This window comes from Neophocaena asiaeorientalis, unplaced genomic scaffold (assembly GCF_003031525.2).
Source record: "Neophocaena asiaeorientalis asiaeorientalis breed wild unplaced genomic scaffold, Neophocaena_asiaeorientalis_V1.1 scaffold113, whole genome shotgun sequence".
NCBI lineage: Eukaryota > Metazoa > Chordata > Mammalia > Artiodactyla > Phocoenidae > Neophocaena > Neophocaena asiaeorientalis.
In genome coordinates, this window is record NW_020172316.1 from 6,501,684 (window position 1) to 6,523,987 (window position 22,304).

Sequence of the window (22,304 nt, forward strand, 5' to 3'; positions counted from 1 at the left end):
AATTTCAACCTTATTCTAAAGGTTTGTAAATGACCAAAAATAATATGTCATGTTTAAGTAATTTAAACAACTAGGCCAATGAGTCTCAAAGTGTGAGGGCAGAGGTTATCAGACTCATCTAGAAGCTTTTGCACACTGTAGTAGCTGCATCATCCCACCTCCACCCCCTCCTAATACCACAGGTAGGGAGTAGGACTGGGTAAGTCTAATCTGAAAAAGCTTCTCAGGTGGTTCTGATAGGTTTCTCCTTTCTGTTACCCTTTTTCCTTCAAAAATCACCAGGATTCATAATAGTCTTATATCTGTCTCTGATCTAGAAGAAACGTACTCTGACAGCTGTGTCCTTGGGGGCTTCAGCAGCTCACAGATAAGCATTTCATAAACAGCTGTGATTATAGAATCCCTGATCTGGTCCTAGTCTTATGTTTATATTTCCTTGTGCTCCTCACAGAATGTTTCTGTAATCCCTTGCACATAGTAGGTACCTAGTAAATACTTGTTGGTTTATTGTGAGAGTATTGAGGATACTGTCATCTGAAAGAGAAAAATACAGTATTTGAGTGATTGAAAGGGGACAGATTGCTCTGATGTACCTGGGTTTCCTTAGAAGGGCTTGTAAAGAAAGTAAAAGTTAAGTGAGTTAAATAAGAGAGGTTATCTAATTTAAATGAAAGAAGGTGAAAAGGACATTCCTGGCAGGGACACTGATTCAGTGATAGCTCAAAAATTAAGTGAATACAATGAAAGGAGCTGATGACAGGCCAGTTTGGGGGCAATATATTGGCTGTTACGTGGGATGTTGAACATTGAATTAGGTAAATATTAGTGAGACTGAAAGAAAGATCAAGAATTTTAAAGGAACTGGGAAATAATCGGTAGCTGCTTTAGGGTTCTGTGGAAAGAAATATAATTTAAAATTTTAAATGATAACTAGGGAGAATGAATCTTAATGGTTTATTTTTATTTGTGATAATTAGGAAAAAGAAATTCAAGGGATGGGAACTGGTAATTTCAGTTTTAGTTTTAGTGCTTAGTATGGTTCAGGTACTGTGCATAAGCTTGCTCTATAAATGATCTCATTTACTTTCATCCTCACAAACTTGGGAGGCAGGTTCTACGATCCCCAAAGGTCTTCAAGGATTTTAAGTAATGTACCCAGGTTCTCGTGGTGAACATGGGAGAGAGTCACGATTGGAACCTGGCACAACCTAAGCCCCAGGTTTTTATCCTTTAAAAGTGTATATTTACCAGTGGGATGTATCTGAGGTGGTTCCCAAATTATCTCCCCGTTACCTTATTCTTAACTGGTTGGCCTAAACCTTCATCATTAGAATCACTCCTTTGGGTTGGAAAGAACAGAGGTCCCAGTGGATCAGTTTTTAAGGGAACACAGATTGGTGTCCCATAATAACTTTTTCTGTCACATGTGTTCCCAGCACTTTTGTATTCCAAACCCTGAAGATTAACTCTTCTCTGTACAAGTTGTTAAAATAACTATTAGATGAGAAATCCATTAATTATTACCTTGTGTTCTTCCATTCAACTGTGTCACAGATGAGCTGTTTGGGACTTGCTGTTTGAACTGGACTTTGATCAGTGGCACTTTTGAAGAACAATCAATGGATGATTTAATCCCCTCTTGGGATTTCTTTTCTGATAGGTATTTTAACAACTTTTGGACTTATTAATAGTTAAGATTTTCAGAAGTTGCAATGACCTGTTGTTTGCTCCTAGTCAAACAGTTTCTACATACAAAGTTATTCATTGCTTTTATTTCAGAAGGTACTGGTACTGGCTGTTTGGGAGCCCAGAGCTTAGTGCTGGCTCTGCCTGTAACAAATATTCTCTAAAATGAGTGGCTTGGTTTCTCTTGTTTCTCACAGCTTTAATACGCAATGATTTTGAAATAATATTCTAACACAATCAACATATAAATAAACCTCATTCTACCCTAAATTTCCCAGCCCCTCTGATAAAAGTTTTGATAACACTGAGGTTTTTTTTTTTTAACTTTATTCACAACCCAGTCATTGCAGGAGGTGCTAGATTTGTGATGTGCACAGTGACATGTTTAAATTGAAAAGTTTTCTATTTTCCCCTAATCAATACTTATAATTATATAACATTATTATTCAGTAGTGCCATTTATGGTCTAGAATAGTGGTTGACCACTATTTTATAAATAGAGTTTATAAATAGAGTTTTATTGTTTACATATTGTTTATGGCAGCTTTCATACTATGTGGACAGAATTGAAATAGTTGCAACAGAGACTGTATAGCCTGAAAAGCCTAAAATATTTATTATCTGGACCTTCAGAAAGAATTTACTCACCCCTGGTCTAGAACATTTGGAATGGTATGGTAGAACGTTAGCGTCCGACTGACCTGGCTTCTAATCCAGTGCCATCCCTCACAACTCTGTTCCCTTGGACAAGTTACTTTAGTTCTCTCAAGCTCAATTTACTTTTCTGTAAAATTGCAAGGATGAGATCCACTTGTTAATGTGAATTCATTTATTCAACAAAGATTTATGGAGTATCTTCTATATGTCAGGCACTGTCATAGGCTCTGGAGATATAGGAGTAACATTATAGATAAGGTACCTGCCATTGGGAAGCCTATATTCTGTTTGAGGAGTCAGACAATAAGCAGTTAGGCAAATTACTAAGTAATGTAACATCATATAAGGATAAATGCTATGTAGAAAAATAAATTGGTGAAAAGAGACTGAGTCAGATGCTGCTACTTTAGATAGGGTGGTCAGAGAAGGTCTCTCTGAAGAGGGAATATTTGAGTAGAATCCTAAATAAACTGAGGAAGTACTCCTAGGTATAGGGCAAAGAACATTCCAGGCAGAGGAAACATCAAGGGCAAAGTCCTGAACTGGGAGCAGACTTGTCACATTCTAGGAGCAGCAAGAAGGTCAGTGTGGCTGTGTTAGAGGAGTGAGCTGAGAGGGGAGAGGTGTGAGATGAGGTCTGAGGTCATGGAACCCTGAGCTTGGAGGGCCTTCTTGGCCTTGGTAAAGGGTTTGAATTTTATTCTGAGCATGAGAAAACGTGAAGCAGGGAGGCCTGCTAAGAGGATATTTCAAAAGGCTGTCTAGTCTGGGAATGTTAGCAATGTAGGTGGTAAAAATGGGTAGGTTTAATTAAGATATATTTTAAAGATAGACTTCATGGGACTTGCTGATAAAATATATGTGGAATATATATTAAACTCAGTAAATGTTAATTTCCATTCTTTAGATGATATGAATAACTGCATCTAGTAAATGTGAAATTGTATTTGTTGAGGTTTAGCTTTGTCCTCTTCTTCAAGTTAATAATCACACAGAATCTTGGCCTTTTTGCATAATGGCTGGTAAGAAACTTATTTTGTGAGAATATTGATTTATGTTATTGGAGGAAATTCTCTAAGATGATTGTGTTATAAAAAATGTTTTTCATATCATAGAAAAACCAAATTTAATAATTTCTCAACTAAAAATTATCTTACAGCTTAAATATATCCCTGTTATAGAGATTCAGTAAAATACAAAAATAATGCACAGGTACTGTCTGTATTACATTGTTTTTTGAAATCTTCTCTGAATCAGCTTGTCTTTCAAGTATTTCTGTATTGCCATGTACATTTTGAAGTTTCCAGTATTGCTTCTATTTTATTATTTTAATTATTTTCCAAAGGTCTCCTAATTACTCAGCCTAATCGTGAACATCTAATAATTTATAACTTTAATAAATTATTCATTTTACATGTATAATTCGTAATTTTTTTTGTATTCTATAGAATGTTGTTCCAGCTGAAGTGTCCCTTGTTTGTGTAGTGAAGCCAGATGAATTCTGGGATAAGAAAGTAACACATTTTTGTTTTTGGAAGGAAAAGGATAGACTTGGCTTTGAGGTAAATATACTCTATAAAAAAATAGAAGTGTGTTATATCTTTAAAAACAGCATTTTGCTGGTATTATTTTGTTTGTTCAGCATTGGATACTAAGCAGTGCTTATGCAATGCTCAATCAGTGCCTAAGTAATGATTAATATTTAGTCAGCATTCACATACTTGTTGAATGAATTATGATTCTTTGTCAAGGCCACAAATGCTTTCTTGTTTTCATTTTAATCACTCTTTGTGAATCTTTGGAATAAGTAGAAGCTTTTTATTAAAAACATTTTTAGGGACTTCCCTAAAAATCCGACATGCTGCACGGCACGGCCAAAAATAAATAAATAAATGAAAATAAAAACATTTTTATTACATTACCAAGAAGACATTTAACTAATACTAGGAAATCCTAGACATTTAGAAATTGAAGTTAGAGCCTATTTTGTATGATGTCATAATTATTTCTTAGTATCTGGTTTGGTTTTGATACATGAACACAGTTATCCATCCTTTCCTATTGGCATTACTCTCTCCCTCTTACTTTTCTTGTGTCAAAGCTTGGTTGACCCTTGAACAACATGGGTTTGAACTGCACAGGTCCACTTACAAGTGGATTTTTACAGTCAGCCCTCCCTATTTTCGGGTTTAACATCCACAGATACAGAGGGCCAACTGTATTCATTGTACTTTGCCATTTTATATAAGGGAATTGAGCACCTGTGGGTTTTGGTATCCGTGGGGTTTCCTAGAACCAATCCCTTGTGGATACTGAGGGAGGGCTGTACCTATTATTGTAGATCAGAAAGAAGTCCTAAGATGGAATACAAATTTAAACAATTCAGTCATATTTTTCCTTCCACAGCCTATTAATCCCAGCTTCCTAGTAGGAGAGTTGATAGATACTAAACTTTACATTAGTTAAAATGTGGAAGCACTGAAGGGTGCAAAACCTAACTCAACCCTGTAGAATCTAGCCTTGGAATGTTTACAGGAGTCAGACAATGAAGACTCATTGTGGACTTTGCCAGACTACAATAGTCATTTTTATTTTCAGTAAAGTCAGTTTTTTTTTGTATGGAGGAAAAGTCTCCAAGGTGTCTTAGATAAAGATTTAAGAAAATCTAGTTAAAAGTTTTTAAATGAGGTAGCACAAAATGTCTTTAAAATGTGTGATTTTTTTCTGCACTTTAAAAAGAAGTTAACTGCAGTAAAATTCATCCATTTTAGTGTACAGTTCTGAGAGTTCTGACAAACACAAACCGGTCTGTAACCATCACCATAATCAAGAAACTAAGGAATATTTCATTACTCCAGAAATTCTCTCATGTTCTTCTGTAGTCAACTCCTTCTTCCATCTTTAGTCCCTGACAACCACTGATCTGTTTTATGTCCCTGTGGTTTTTGCCTTTTCCAGAATGCCATGTAACTAGAATGATAAAGTATATAGCATTTTTAATCTGCTTCTTTCACATATGCATTTGTATTTGGGATTCATCCATGTTGTTGGATGTACTGGTACTTCCTTTCTTATTGTTGAGTAGTAATCCACTGTGTAGATGTACCATAGTCTGTTTATCCATTCCCCAGCTGAGGGACATTTGGGGTTGTTTTCAGTTTTTGGTGATTATAGATAAAGTCACTGTAAACATCTGTGTATAGGCTTTTGTGTGAAGTTTTTATTTTAAGAGATAAAATACCTAGGAGTGGGATTCTTGGGTCATATGGTAAGTGTATGTTTAATTTTATAAGAAACTTCCTAATTGACAGTTTCAAGGTGGCTGTATCATTTTGCATTCCCACAGGCATAGTGTAAAAATTCCAGCTGCATCTTTGTCAGCACTTAGCATTGTCAGGTTTTCTTTGTTTTTAAATTATACTTACTCTAGTAGGTGTGTAGAGGTATCTCAGTGTGGTTTTGACGTGCATTTCTCTAATGATTAATGACGTGAGTATATTTTCAAGTGCTTGTTTGCCATCCATGTACCTTCTTTGGTGGTGTCTGTTCAATTCTACCCAATTTTTAAAAAAGAATTAAGGCTTTTTGTTTCCTTACTATTGAATTTTGAGAGTTATTTATATATTTTGGATAGAAATCCTTTATCAGATATGTCGTTTGCAAAAATTGCATCTCCATCTGTTGTTTGCTTTTTCATTCTTTCAGCATTTTTAAAGAAGTTTTTAACTTTGATGAAGTCTGATTTTTAAATTTTTCTTTTATGAATCAGGCTTTTGGTATCATAGCTGAGAAATCTTTGCCTAATCCAAGGTCACAAAGATTTTCTCTCATGTTTTGTTTTAGATGTTGTATAATTTTAGGTTTTATATTTAGATCTATCCATTTGAGTTAATATTTGTATAAATTATAGTCTGACAATATGTATTTTATGACTTGGGTTATTTTAAGTTTGTTAAGGTTTGGTTTTTGACCCAGTATATGCTCTATCTTGGTGATTTCCTTATGCACATGTGTTCTCCATGTACTGTGCATGTGTATTCTGCTGTTGTGGGTGGAGTGATCTGTAATTGTCAAGATTGTTCATAGTGTTGTTCAGGTCTTCTATAGTCTTCGTAACATTCTGTCCACTTATTCTATCAATTACTGAAAGAGGAATATTGCATTCTTCAACTATAATGGTGGATTTATTTCTCATTTCTATCAGTTTTTTCTTCATGTATTTTTAAGTTCTTCTGTTGAGTTCATAGATTTAAAATCATTATGTCTTACTGAGTTGACCAGTTTATCATTTCATTATTAAATGTCCCTTTTTTATCCATGATAATAATCTGGTTCTGAGGTGTACATTGTCTGATACTAATGTAGCTACTCCAGCTTCCTTTGACTACTGTTTGCATATTGTATCTTTTTCCATATTACCTGTTTACATATCATCTATTTACCTATTTCTTTACATTTAAAGTGGATTTTTTATAAATATAGTATAGTTGGGTCTTGTTTTCATATCCAGTCTGACAATCTGTCTTTTCATTGGTTTATGAGACCATTTATATTTAATGTAATTATTAATATGGTTGGATTAAAATCTTCCATCTTGCTAGATTTTATGTATTTTTTTCTTTTTCTGCCTTCTTTTGGATTGAGTATTTTTATGATTACATTTTATTTCCATTATTGACTGGTAATTTATATCTCTTAAGTATTTTTTTCCAGTGGTTGCCCTAGGTTTACAATATACATCTTTTATTAACGGAGTCTTATCTTCAAGTAATATACCACTTAACACTGGTAATTCCTTAATACAGTATATCTCTAATACTTTCCTTCCATTGTTTCCATACATTTTACTTTTACTATAGTGTAAGCACACAATATATTGCTACTGTTTTTGCTATAGTCTCTTGTCTTTTATAGCAATTAAAATAATAAAAAATGAATTTCATTTTTACCTTCATTTATGACATTTCTTTACTACAAACTTTTACTTTGCTAATTATGTGTTGTGAATGATCATAAGATACATTTAACATATAGCGTTTCCGATACTTAGTTTTCCCCAGGGCTCTTCCTTTGGGAAGCATCTCCTGGAAGTATGGTTGCTCACAACACCCAGTGTTCTTCATTTCTTTTCAGCTTTTTGGTTGGTATGTTCCTTCTGCCTAAAGAACTTCCTTTAAAAATATCTTACATTGCAGGTCTATTGGCATTGAGTTTTCTCAGATTTTGTTTGCCTGAAAAAAGTCTGTATTTCAGTTTTGAAAGTTATGTTCTGTCGTTATAGAATTTTCTTTCATTGTTTGTTTGATTTTTTTTCTTTTAGCACATTAACTATATCACACCATTGCCTTCTCATTTCCTTGGTTTCTGAGGAGAACTCTACTATTATTTGTATCTTTGGTCCCCTATATGTTATATATCTTTTATCTTCCTTGGCCACCTTCAAGATTTTTGCTTTGTTTTTGGTTTTCCGCAAAAACTGAAAAAAAATTTTCAAATCTAGACATTTTGTAATGTCTAGGCATATTTTATTTGGTGTTAATTCTGTTTGTTGTTTGCTGCACTTCTTGGCTCTCTGGTTTGACTTCTGCTATCATTTTTGGAAAATTCTTAGACATTTTCATTTCAAATATTTCCTCTGCTCCATTTTGTTTTTCTACTCATTCTGACCTCCAATTGCATGTATGTTAGACCATTTGAAAATTTCTCACCATTCTAGGTTGGTGCTCTATTTTTTTTTTCTTTTTGTGTTTCAGTTTGGGTATTTTCTCTTGATCCATTTTCAAGTTCACTGTTTCCTTGGCTGTGTTGAGTTTATTAATGAGCCAGTTGTAAATGCACTTTATCTCTTTTACCAGGTTTTTGGTTTGTAGCATTTCTACTGGATTCTTTCTTATGGTTTCTGTCTCTTTGCTGTAATCCCCATCTGTTTTGCATGTTGTCTTGCAGTTCTTCCATGAGAACTGTTAGCATATATCATAGTTATCTTAAATTCCATACCTAATAGTTCCAGTATCTGGGTCTGTCTTACTCTAGTTATGTTGTTTGGGTTTTTTTCCTGACAGTGAGTTGTGTTCTTTCTTGCTTTTTGTATGTTGGGTGTTGGACATCTTGTTTATGACAGTAAAGACTGAGATAAATCGTATTTTTGCCTGCACATGGACCCATCTTGGTTTGTGCTAGGATTTTAGTGGGACAGGGGAGGGGTTGATTTAGTCTAGCCAGGAGTTGAATTGGCTTTGGCTTTTGTTGTTGCTCTTCTTTTCCTCAGTGTATCACAGGCTTTAGATTCCTCTAGAGTTAGTGTTTGTCTCACCCTCAGCTGTAGGTCTTTCCTTTGCACCTGTGCCTCAGAAAAGGTCTCTCTTTGCACTGTTGACCCTCCTCAGGAATAGAGTGCTGTTACTTGTTACTCAGTGTTTGTCGGTAGGGCATTTTCTGTTGTTCTGATTCAGCCTCAGTCTTCGGCAGGCTCTGAGACCCAGGGTTTAGGGCGTAGGGCCCTCCTCCCCAGCTTTAGGAGGCCTATGGTAGTCTGGGCTCATAATATATTCCTGCCTCCATTGGGATAGAGGGCCTGTCTTTCCCCTTCCTATATCAGCAGTGGGGTTTTATTTGTGGTCTAAGGTCATCCAGGCTTGCTGCCTTCCCTCAGGACCTGAAGGTTTTTGTTCTCTAGAGGAGAAAGAGTTGAAGAATCTGGGCTGTCCTTCAGCTTCATGCCTTTACAGTGGTGGTTGCTGTGTCCTTCTTCCAGACCTCTTTTGAAGTTTCTTACCCTCCCTACCCCCAATCTTTCTTATGAGTCCCTGGGAGGTCTGTGGAGAAGAGTCTACAAGTGAGTTTGAATTCTTCTTGTATCTTTGCTTCCCACAGGTTCTATGCTTTCATACTAAACTACATGTGGCCTTAAATAATTCATTAAAAACTTTAGCTGAATTCTTACCTGGCTTGTATCATACCTGGTATTTTCCCCAGGTAAGCAAGTGCTCCAGCTCCATGTGTCCTTGGATTTCATCTCTCCTTAGATTTCAGGTTAACTAGTTTTCCTGTGGACTTACAACTCTCTGATGGGTTCAAGAAAAGTTGTCATTTTTCAGATTAATATGCATTATTTTGTTGTTGTAAGGATTGGAACAATGCTCTTTCCATCTTTCTACATATCCTAAGCAGAAGACAGTTGTTTTGTTGTTCAGTTTTATCTTGCAGACTTTTGTCATTGGTTGACTTGAGTGTGATGTAGACTTATTAGAAGCTGTGTGCCAGCAGTGTAAGGGAAGGCAGCCCTGGCTGCTGGATTATGTTAGGAAAGGTGTTACCCTGATTGCTGGATAGGAATCTGCATACCAAGGAGAAGAATCAAAAGTGTAGTGAGAGAAGAAAGCAAAAGCTGAATGTAGGAGGCCTGGATGTTGCCATGGTGAATGAGTATTTCATACAGGCAGGGAAGTCTACCTTTCATGCCAGGGGCATGCAAGAAATGTTGCTCTGAAGGAATGCAAAGCGGACGGAGCCCAGTGGTTCAGAAACTAACTGTGAACTCCAAATAGAAGCACAGATCCTTTTTGTGAGGAACCTGTCACATCCTGCTTAGGTGTGTGCATCTGATCAGAAATGTATGCCTAGTTGGGTCTCATGCTATATGAATTTGTAGTGGCTAAATACCTTGCATCTTGGAGGAAAAAATGGAAGACAGAGAATTCCTGTCTGCCTTGAACTGATATCATAGATTGATGTTTTAAGACTCAGGTGTTAAAGCTTCTTCTGTCAATATATTTTCTTTTAGACACCAAAGAGATTCAGTTAGAATATTTTTCCCAAGTAAATAAGCACTAGACACTTATTTGAAAGCCTAATGTCCTAATGAGATGAGAGTAATTTCAAATGCTGGCTAATATACCGCCAAACATAATCAGCTTTAAGGGGCAATTCAACACCAGCCATTAAATGATACTTAGAGTTATATAGAATTAAATTCAATATAGATGTTTGTTTGATTAATAATTATTTTCCTTGATATTATTTTGGATCATTTGGGCTGTTGTAATTAAGCCTATGTTTTTGTATATATTCTAAATATTTTTAAAAGGATAACTGTTATGAGTACTGGTGTTCCTTTAAGCAAAAGTTTTTGTTTTACCTTATTGAATTATTCATAACAAAGACTTATTACTAGCTGTCCACAATATTCATCAGATAAACACCCAGTTGTCATTTTAATGACAACCTGTTCCCATGATTTCACATTTTCTTGCCTATCATCCTAAGTTCTTTCTTCTAGATGGGCTTCCTCTTGTTTACTTCCCTAATGTTTTTCATCAGCAACTGAATATTCCTTTCTCATTGGTCACCTAAATGTTTCTTTATATATCCTTCTTGTCTCTGAAATTGATACCTACCTGTTCATTTTCCTTTTTAGCAACTCAGATATTCCAGTACTTTCTGACCTTCAGCAACATTATACCTGGTGGCTTTGATACCTTTTGCTGGTTAGATGATAGTATCTATAGTCTGTCTAATGACAAGGTAAAATTGAAATAGTACTGGCGTTAACCTTATCCTCAAATTGAGAAAATAATAATCAAAATGATCTCACCTTCTCATTCTTTATTGTCATTCATGATAGTCAAAGTGTTTTTTTTACTGGTAATGATAACAAGCCACCATTCTAAGTTGTTTTCTTCTCTTACCTCATCTTATTACTACATCTGATCCTGTTCTCTTTTTGAGGCCATACTAATGTTAGGATCTAGGACCAAAGACTTCCTTCATGTTTCTCTGTCAAGAAAACCTCTGGCTCCATCTCTTCTGACTTCTTTGTACCTTTTGCAGAAAGTTATTTCCTTTAGTGAGAAAAATATCCTTCCACAAACAGATATAAGCAGACATACCCTTTGAAATAGTATATGTATAACACATACACATGAATCTGTACTAAGCACACAAAGATATATACAAAGACACGTTTTCACTTTACATCTTGCACACACATTGTTAGCATAAATAAAATTAAAAAACATCTGAGTGCCTACAGAGTGAAAGGTTCAGTGTTAGGTTCTCTGGGAATGTTTTATTAGGAGAGGATAAGTGTTTTAGTTACATATGGAAGAGTGGGAGTAAAGGAGAAATAAGTTTTAAGTCTTTTTGTAAATTGAATTCCAGAAAACCTTCATAGATGTTTTGATTAAAGACCATATGATAAATATCTTTCTCCTCAAACTTGCTGAACAATGCTGTGTGCTAGTTAATAACTACTGTGGCTTAGTTCAATTTGTCTTGTCTTAACCTAACATATATAAAATAAAGGAAAAAGTAATATTTATGTAGGACTTTACTATTTTAAAAATATTATGCTTTTTAAATTTCCTTTGAGAAGACTTGGCAAAAATTCATGTAGGTAGTGGTCTTTTTCCCTCCTTTTTGTAGTTCCTCCATTTTACTCTGGTTCCGTTTGTGCTTGTTACTTGGTTTCAGATTTCCCTGGAAATAGATCTGAAATTTAGATTTCTGATTATTAAAATGATAGCTGCTTTGAATATAACCAATAAACGTTTTCTTCAAGAATTTAATTGTATCCATACATATTAGGATATTCATGGAGGTGGATATTTGAAGATAATTAACAATTGCTTACTAGATAAAAATTAGAATATAATCCCCACCACATCCCTGAACAGATAAGATAAAGCATATGTTAAAGTGTGATTTTCATAAGGGTAAAATCATGACTCTCATGTAAATATAAAATAAGTGTAAATTAAACATATTATGCAAATCATTAACTAATGAAGTTATCAGTAATTTGTGAGGTGTGGTTCAAAGAGCATTTGAAGAATTTAGGATTTTTATAGGCAGATAAGATTGCCAAATTAGATACAAAACTAGTTAATGTCCTGCAGATCCATAAATTCTAAACTTTGAGGTTCTCTGTTACCCTACTGGACAGAAATTTTAACTACTGCACAGATCATACATTATTTGCATTTCTTCTGGACAAAATCTAAAAGTTAACCCTTGTCCCTACAGATGTTAGTACCTATTGATTAGTCTGTAGAAAGTCAGTCGAAGGCACGAGCTCCACACTGCATGAACTAACACCCAGTATTATCTTTTGATCATTCCCTAAGATTTAGATAGTTTTTTGGATATGTGAATTATATTTTTTATAGGATTATATTTTGTAAAATTTGAATTTGGACATTAGTGACATACTGAACATTCATATCACTGTAGAATAATAGAAACTACTTTCTGAAGTTTGATATTATGATTTTCATATCAATCTCTCTTTAAGCTTTGTATTCCTAGCCAGGACTACTGTTTTTTTTAGTGTTTTCTCATATTATTTTCGAAATTGTTAAATGCTTAAAGGAAGACTTCATTTTAAAAAATGTTCCCCTTTTTAAAGATATAAGCAAGTTTTTTCACTTAAAATACATTATTTTTTTTTCTTTATACCTTTTGACCCCCCTTCACCCATTTCTTCCACCCACCCCACCCCACCTCTGGCAACCACCAAGCTGTTCTCTGTATTTATGAGCTTGTTTTTGTTTTTGTTTGCTAATTTTTAAGATCCCACATATAAGAGATGCTATTTTTCTTTCTTCTTCTGATTTATCCAGGAGGTACAGAGGTTTTGGAGGAAGCTCTGTGCTGTTTTCCATAGTGACTGCACCAGTTTACATTCCCACCAGCAATGTACAAGGGTTCTGTTTTCTCCACATTCTTGCCAACACATGTTATTTCTTGTCTATTTGATAATAGCCATTCTGGCAAGTGTGAGATTATATCTCATTGTAGTTTTGATTTGCATTTCCCTGATGATTAATGATGTTGAACCTGTTGGCCATCTTTATGTCTTCTTTGGAAAATATCTGTTCAGATTTTCTACCCATTTTTTAATCGGATGTTTGTTTTTTTGCTATTAAGTTGTATGAGTTCTTTATACATTTTAGATATTAGTCCCTTATCAGATATATGATTTCTAAATACTGTCTCCCATTCAGTTGGTTACCTTTTCATTTTGTTGATGGTTCCCTTTGCTGTGCAGAAGCTTTTTAGTATGATGTAGTCCCACTTATTTATTTTTGCTTTTGTTGCTTTTGCTTTCGATGTCAGATTAAAAAAAATCAGTGCCAAGACCTCTGTCAAGGAACTTACATCATATATTTTCTTCCAGGAGTTTTAAGGTTTCAGGTCTTAACGTTGAAATCTTTAAACCATTCTGAGTTAATTTAATTGAGTTTAAAATCTTTCTGATATTATCAGTTGACTAGTTAGTTGGAGATCTGTCAGTCATTCAAGAATTTATCACTCAGCTAGAAATCGTAAATGATATGGTGGTTTTATTTTAAATGAAACACTCGTCAATAACAGAAACCATAAAATTCACTGATATTTGTTATATATAACAACTTAATAAGGAGCATAAGAATGGTAATCCTGAGAATTTGCCTCAAGGCAATTATCCCCAGATGAATAAATTGTACTCATTTCATCAAAATTATTTCAGTATCATAATGTCTTTAGTACTCTAAAAATTATGGTAAAAAAGATAGTATATAATGTGATTAGATCGAATTTGGATCTTCATTTATGGGGAATGAAAGACTTTCTACACAGTCAGTGAGTTGTCTACCAGGCCAGGCTTGCAGACGTTTTCTCATATATAGTTGCTTAAAAAGAAACGTAAAAATTATAAAAATAAACCAGCTGGATTTCTTTTTTTAAGTGTAAAAGTTAAATTTCAAAGATCAGTTTATAAAAATAGTTTCCCCCTCTGTTTTTGATGGCATAATACCATTTTTCATCCTAATTTATATGTAGTCTTAAAATCCAACATGAAAGTAGATTTAAAAATGATTTACAATTCATTCTGTATCTTACATAACTATTTTAAAATTAAAGATTATGACTTCCATTTGTAGATGGGAAGAGCCAGAATTGGTCTTTCTTTTACTTTGGTATATGTTAAGATGGTATTATGAAGTTCACTTTAATTCAGTATTTTATAATATTAATAATTCAGTGAATTCTTTTTTCAAACTTAAAACAAGCTCATTGTATATTACTTTTATATTATGTTCTGGGAAAAAGTGATAAAATGCTATAGAACGATATAAGATTTTCATACCTGTTTGGGAAGTACTGCTTTAGAGTGATGCAGTGGACTGTTCTCTAAAATGTGCAGTACCTTTGGAAAATGTATTATTTTAAGTATTTTTTGAAAAAAATGAAATGTTGAGTTCGTGGTTCCATCTTCTCCACAAGCAAGGCATTGTGTGATTTTTAAGGAGATTTGCTTCTGAGCTAGAAAAATGGTCTTCCTATCAATTAACCACTTAATTAGAGTAGATGACAATGTCAGTAGATATTTGGAAGTTTTATAGTAGATAATAAACAACTGACTATATGATGTTTAAATGAACATTCTAATGCCTAGAGTCTTGTCCTTTTTAATATTTTTGCCCTAATTCATAGTGTTATTTCTTATTCATTAAGGAGTCACTTAACTAAAGATTCTAGCTTTTTCTATAGCTTTGGAAAATATTTCTTTAGAATTTTCAACAGTTACGTCATTATTTCTTTGTTTTCATATTTAGAATCATAGGTGAAAAGGGGTCAGACATAATACATGTGACCTCAACATTATGTTTTAGACTCTTATTTTCTAGTTTTGTTTTTAATTTTGGTGATCATTGCTTTGGGGGACTGGATTTTTTATTTATCATTTTTTTCCTCTTTGCCGGTAATAAAACATCTCCTATAAGATAAAGTAACTCCCTGATTTGCATTGCTTTATGTTTAAACTTTTGTACAGGTTTGCTGTATTAGTGGCTTCTTTAAGAACTGTAACAGAAGGGAATATAGAAAATTTTACTAGTATTTTGTAATTTAAGAAGCTGCAATGAATGATTTTAGAGAAAATAACCTAGTGTGGGATTACAAATCTGTTTTGCCACATTGGCTCTGAAATGTGTCAGTTTTCTCTTTTTTTTTTTCCATGTAGATTGTCCAGAAATCTTTCTCTACACAACTTCTTTTTTTAGCATTTCTTTAACATTTTACTTCAGGCCTGAAACTCCCACTCTCCCCCACCCCACCCCCGAAAAACGCAGTGTCTTATTTTTGCTTGTGCCTTTGAATTTATTCTTCTTGTGAAATCACATCCCTCTGTGACATTTGCTATCACTTAAGAATAGAGTTAAATTATCTGTCCAAAATTGATTTATCCTCTTGGAAGCAGTTGTCTGTAGTTTATACATTGCATTCTGGCAAGTGGTGTCGTTTTCCAAAGGCCGGTGAACAGTTCTTTACCTTTGTAAAGAGTGTACTTTTGCTGTGTGCTGGGAGTAGGGCTTCTCCTTCCTCTTTAGGATGCCACTCCTGACTCCCTTCAAAAAAGGTGATTCTTAGATATACAGCATTTTCATACAGTAAGATTCTTTCCTACTACTGCAAACTCTTCCTAAAATGTTTCCCTCATTCTTTTGAAACATGTATTATACAATAAAATAGAAGCAGTTATAGTTGTTTTGCCAGCCTCCTCTACACTTTCTCCTCTCAAGTAAAGATGAGATTACTGCAGTGGAAACACATATTTCACCATGGTAGATAGTTCTCTAAGTTGTTAATTTGAAGTGATAGTAGTTTTGAGTCAGCTGACTGTTTAAACTATTGTGCTTTTTTTCACATTATTTAGCTTTGAGATACCTTTGCTGTTGATATAATTCTGTATATCTACATGGCAGATCTACTGTTTTCACTTAGAACAGCTACCAGTGAATTTTATAAGAATATGGATTCTATAAAATTTTTGTGATGATGGAGAAAATTTGTTCTATGCAGGTCTCTATAATTATGATGTTCTCTTGTTAACGTTTGTTTTGCGTAAGTAAAAATACAGTAGGAGTAATCTTAGCCAACTATTTAAAAAATTATATTTAGTAAGGGATAGTATACTCTCAAATATATTTTACATCATGAAATAATCTGTACTATTTACATTTAAGTTGATTTTTTAGGAAAAGCTTTCAAGAGGAATATTCAGATGTAAATAAACTTTTGCCATATATAACAATAACTGCGAATTTTCCCTTTGGCTTATTAAACTTGAAATCTGTTGCTAATGATTTTATTTTATTTAGGAACTACAACTGCAAAATGATTTTAATGTATTTAAGTATAATAGTGAGATTAACCAGAGTGGGTAGAAGGTGACAAGTGCTCTTTTCATTGGGCAAGACAGGTCATATATTAGAGAAAATGGCCCAAATTAAATGTATAGGATGACAACTCATTAGAATTATGACCTCTTAGAGCTTAAAGAGACATCACAGATAATTTAATGCAGCTGCCTTCTTTGGCACATGGGGAGATAAGCCTGGAGTGAATTCCTTTAGGTTGACTTCTACAAGTCAGTGAATTTGTGGCAGAGCTAGGGCACAAACATGGAATGATTGGCTCCTGACTCAGTATCCTTCCAATTATCATATAATGGTGTTTAACCTAGGAAAGGGATTTGGAAATCATTTGGGGTATTCTAGTAAAGCCTTTGGCCCTCTATGCTACTACGACCAAAGGGACAACATTTAGATTTAGTTAGAGTATTTTCAGTAAAGGCTCTAGAAGCAAACCAGAAAACTTTAACCTATTTCTTTTTTATAAAAGCGTGCACAACTCTCTCTGGAATATTGCAGAAATAAAAAGCTCATTTACTTTGTAGAAGCATGACTTATTTATCCTTATATTCCCAGCACTAGAACACATAACTTCTAATAAATAATACTTCTAATAAATAAATTTAATGTCCAGTAAATAATGAATGTTGAACACTTGACATTAAAATGTCAAATTATAAGGGACATGATAGCAATTTCTCAAGAGATATCTTTTCACTGCTTAAATTGAATATTGTGCCAAATAAGGAGAGCAGAAATAGAAGAGCAGAAGAGCAAAAAGACCATTCATTGTGTTATTTAAGTTTTCTATTCAGTCCTCTTTTCAGGAGAGAGTGCTCTGGAAATGTTATCTTTTCAGATGTGAATTGATGCTCAATTTAGCAAGTAGTTTATTTCCTCATGGAATAAATACATATTTCTTTGTTTCATTATTGGTATATTTCTGTTTAATAGATTGACAGTTTTGAAGAAAGGAAAAGCCCCTCCCTGGGATCTGATTGTGTTTAATTTTCTTAGTGTAGAAGTTTCTGTCTTGATCCCAAAAGGAGTTGGTGGCAGATTAAATGGTTTCTGTGGCCTAACTCCACTTATTATTTCATGTTTAACATCATGCCTGTCTCTAAGAACTAGTCTAAAGAAGTTGCATTAGAACAAGAGGATGAAATAGAGGCCCTCTTTAACAACTTTTTCACTAAGAGAAAACCATTTTCTGTGTTGTTTTTATTGTTTATCTTAAATTAGCTCCCATTAGTACCAAAACAGGAGAACAGTGAAATTGATATGCTAAACTCTTCATAGTAGAGATAGCATTAAATTGCCTTTTAAAATAGATAGGCATAATATAGTTTGTTGTTATTAAACTAACCAGAAATGTAATTTGATGTTCAATATCTTTTTTATTTTTCTAATGGAAAAAAAGAGGCACATAAATTCCTTCTGCTTTCTGTCATCACCACCACAAGATTGTCCATTTTTTCTCTAACCTCCTTATTTGCTGCCTCAGAAGAGTTACCCTTTCTTCAGTCTGAGTTGAGATCTCGTGGTGCCCCTTCTGTCAGTGATTCCCTACTTCTGTTCATTCTTTCTGTTTTTAGTATTTTAATATAGTATTTAGAACATATTCTTAAAAAATACATATAACATGAAGCTTAATAATAAAACACTTGGGCACCCACGACCCAACCTAAGAATCCAGATATCAACAGCTTGAAATAAATTTGAGTGCCCCTCCCTGGTCTCATTCATATACCCCCCATCCCTTAACACCTAACTTATTTGTGTCTACCCATCCTTTGTTCATGTTCTCGTGCGTGTGTGTGTGTGTGTGTGTGTGTGTGTATTAAAAACATAAATGGGAAAGACAAAATCTTTAGAAGAAAATAGGGAGTGTTTATCTTTTATTATTCTTTTATATCTATTTCTATAGAGTTCCCATTTAAAGATATTGTTTATTCTTAATATAGTTTCACCTATTTTTGAACTTTATAAATAATATCATGATTTTAGTCTTCAGTACCTTGCTTTTTTCTCACTCATCATTATATGTTTAAGATTTATGCATATTCTTGCAGTAGATGTAGTTGATTCATTTTCACTGATGAATGTTATTCCATTCTGTGAATAAAAACAATTTTATTCTTATTCTCCTATTGATGGACATTTATACTTATTCTCCTATTGATGGACATTTGTGTTGTTTCCATTCTTTTGACATTATGAATGATGTTTACGTTCTTACATATGTCTCCTGATAAATATGTATAAGATTTTTCTGCTTGCAGAATATCAAGGCATAGGTTATAGAAATGTTCAAATTTTCAAGATAATGCCAAATTGTTTTCCAAAGGTGTTTTAATTTATGTATGCATTTCTGCTGTGTAAGAATTCATGCTGCCCAGCAGCTTTGCTGACACTTGATACCAGCTAAACCTGGATATTTGCCATTCATTATGGTTTTTTCTTTTCTCACATTGTTGTTGGGTTTCAGTGTTATTCTAGTCTCATAATATGAGTTGGAGTATTCGCTGCATTTCTATTCTTTGGAAGCATTTGTTTAAGATAGAAATGATCTGGGAGACTTCCCTGGTGGTCCAGTGGCTAAGAATCCGCCTTCCAATGCAGGGGACGTGGGTTCGATCCCTGGTAGGGGAACTAAGATCCCACATGCTGTGGGGCAACTAAGCCCGTGCACCACAACTAGAGAGCCTGTGTGTTGCAATGAAAGAGCACGCCTGCCACAGCTAAGACCTGATGCAGCCATAAATAAATAAATGAATAACAAAATTTTTTTTAAAAGATTGAAATGATCTGTTCTTTGATATCAATTAGTTGAAGTATAGTTAATTTGCACTATTACATTAGTTTTGGGTGTACAGCATAATGATTTAGTATTTTTAGAGATTATACACCATTAAAAGTTATTACAAAACAATGGCTATAATGCCCTGTGCAGTATAATATACTCTTGTTGCTTATCTATTTTATACATAGTAATTTGTATCTCTTAATTCCATACCCCTATCTTGCCCCTCCCCCCATCCCACTGGTAACCACTAGTTTGTTCTTTGTATCTATGAGTTTGTTTCTGTTTTGCTACATATAATTATTCATTTTATATTTTAACTTCCACAAATAATTGATAACCTATAGTATTTGTCTTTTTTTGTCTGACTTATTTCACTAAGCATAATAATCTCTAGGTCCATCCATGTTGCTGCAAATGGCTGAATTTGTCTTTTTTATGGCTGAGTAATATGCCATTTTATATATGTATACATGTGTGCGTGTGTGTATTTACACACACGCACACATGTATATACACACATATCCCCCCCACACACACACACATACACCACATCTTTATCCATTCATCTGTTAATGGACACTTGGGTTGCTTCTGTATCTTGGCTATTGTAAATAGTGCTACTGTGAACATTGGGGTGCATGTATCTTTGAATTAGTGTTTTTGTTTTTTCTGGATATGTACCCAGGAGTGGAATTTCTAGATCATATGGTAGTTCTACTTTTAGTTTTTTTGAGGAAACTCCATACTGTTTTCCACAGTGGCTGCACCAATTTACATTCTCACCAACAATGTAATGTGGTCCCTTTTCTCCACATTCTCACCAACATTTGTTATTTGTGGTCTTTTTGGTGATAGCCATTCTGACAGATATGAGGTGATATCTCATTGTAGTTTTGATTTGCATTTCTCTGTTGATTAGCAAGATTGAGCATCTTTTCATGTGCCTGTTGGCCGTCTGTATGACTTTGGAAAAATGTCTATTCAAGTCGTCTGCCCATTTCTTTATCAGGTTGTTTGGGTTTTTTGATATTGAGTTGTATCAGTTGTTTATTAACCCTTATTGGTCATATTATTTGAATATTAACTCCTTATTGGTCATATCATTTCCAAATACTTTCTACCATTCAGTAGGTTGTCTTTTTGTTTTGTTGATGGTTTCCTTTTCTGTGAAAAAGCTTTTAAGTTTGATTAGGTCCCATCTGTTTATTTTTGCTTTTATTTACTAATTCTTTTTGTTCCCTTAGGAGACAGATCCAAAAAAATATTGCTACAATCTGTGTCAGAGAATGTTCTTTGTTCACTTCTAAGGATTTTATGGTTTCAGGTTTTGCATTCAGGTCTTTAATCCATTTTGAGTTCATTTTTGTATATGGTGTGAGGAAATGATCTAATCTCATTCTTTTAGATGTAGCTGTTTAGTTTTCCCAGCACCACTTATTGCTAGGACTTCCAAAATTGTGTTGAATAAAAGTGGTGAGAGTGGGCATCCTTGTCTTGTTCTTGAATTTAGAGGAAAGGCTTTCAGCTTTTTACCATTGTGTATGATGTTAGCTGTGGGTTTATCATAACTGACTTTTATTATGTTGAGATATGTTCCCTCTATGCCTACTTCGATGAGAGTTTTAATCATGAATGCATGTTGAATTTTGTCAAATGCTTTTTCTGTGTCTATTGAGATGATCATGTGATTCTCGATGAGGTGTATGACACTGATTTCTGAATATTGAACCATTCTTGCATCCTTGGAATAAATCCCTCTTGATCATGGTATAAGACCCTTTTTATATATTGTTGGGTTCAGTTTGCTAGTATTTTGTTGAGGATTTTTGCATCTATATTTATCAAAGATATTGGCCTGTAATTTTCTTCTTTTTTTGTAGTGTCTTTGTCTGGTTTTGGTATCAGGGTAATGCTGGCTTCGTAGAATCCATTTAGGATTGTTCCTTCATCTTCGGTTTTTTGGAATAGTTTGTGAAGAATTGGTATTAGTTCTTCTTTATATGTTTTGTAGAATTTCCCTGTGAAGCCATCCAGTCAGTCCAGGGCTTTTGTTTGCTAGGAGTTTTTTAAATTACAAATTCTGTTTTGCTACTAGTGATCAGTCTGTTAAGATTGTCTCTTTCTTCTTTTTTTTTTTTTTTTGCGGTACGTGGGCCTCTCACTGTTGTGGCCTCTCCCGTTGCGGAGCACAGTCTCCGGACACGCAGGCTCAGCGGCCATGGCTCACAGGCCCAGCCGCTCCGTGGCATGTGGGATCTTCCTGGACTGGGGCATGAACCCATGTCCCCTGCATCGGCGGGTGGACTCTCAACCACTGCACCACCAGGGGAGCCCTGTCTATTTCTTTTTGATTCAGTCTTGGCAGGTTGTACATATCTAGAAATTTGTCTATTTCTTCTAGATTGTCCAGTTGGTTGGCATATAACTGTTGGTAGTATTCTCTTGCGATTTTTTTTTTTATATCTCTGGTATCAGTTGTTATTCCTCCTTTTTTTCTTTTTTCTTTTGTTTATTTGGTTTCTCTCTTCTTCCTGAGCCTATCTAAAGGTTTATCAGTTTTGTTTATTTTTTTAGAGAACCAGCTCTTGGTTTCATTGATCTCTTCTCTCTTTTGGTATCTATTTCATTTATTTCTTCTCTGATCATTATTATTTCCTTTCTTTTGCTGACTTCAGGCTTTGTTTGTATTTCTTTTTCTAATTCCTTCAGATGGTAGGTTAGGTTGTTTATTTGGAATTTTTCTTGCTTCTTGAGGAAGGCCTGTATCGCTGCAAACTTCCCACTTAGAACTGTTTTTGGTGAACCCCATAGATTTTGGAAAGTTGTATTTCCATTTTCATTTGTCTTCAGGTATTTTCTCATTTCCTCTCTGATTTCTTCATTGACCCATAGGTGTTTTTTGTAGCATGTTGTTTAGTCTCCATATATTTGTGGCTTTCCCATTTTTCTTTCTGTAATTGATGTCTAGTTTAATTCTG

At 34.3% G+C, this 22,304-nt stretch overlaps 1 protein-coding gene across 4 annotated transcripts in view; it reads left to right on the forward strand.

The window, feature by feature from the left end:
- SESTD1 (SEC14 and spectrin domain containing 1) overlaps positions 1-22,304 on the forward strand; it is a 137,388-nt gene that overhangs the window by 56,474 nt on the left and 58,610 nt on the right. For 3 of the 4 annotated variants that reach the window (XM_024766576.1, XM_024766567.1, XM_024766586.1), the window contains one exon: positions 3,792-3,905. The exons of the other annotated variant lie outside the window; for it this stretch is intronic. In XM_024766576.1, the coding sequence (XP_024622344.1) occupies positions 3,792-3,905 (114 nt within the window). The remainder of the gene's footprint in view (positions 1-3,791; positions 3,906-22,304) is intronic. 4 annotated transcript variants of the gene reach the window in all.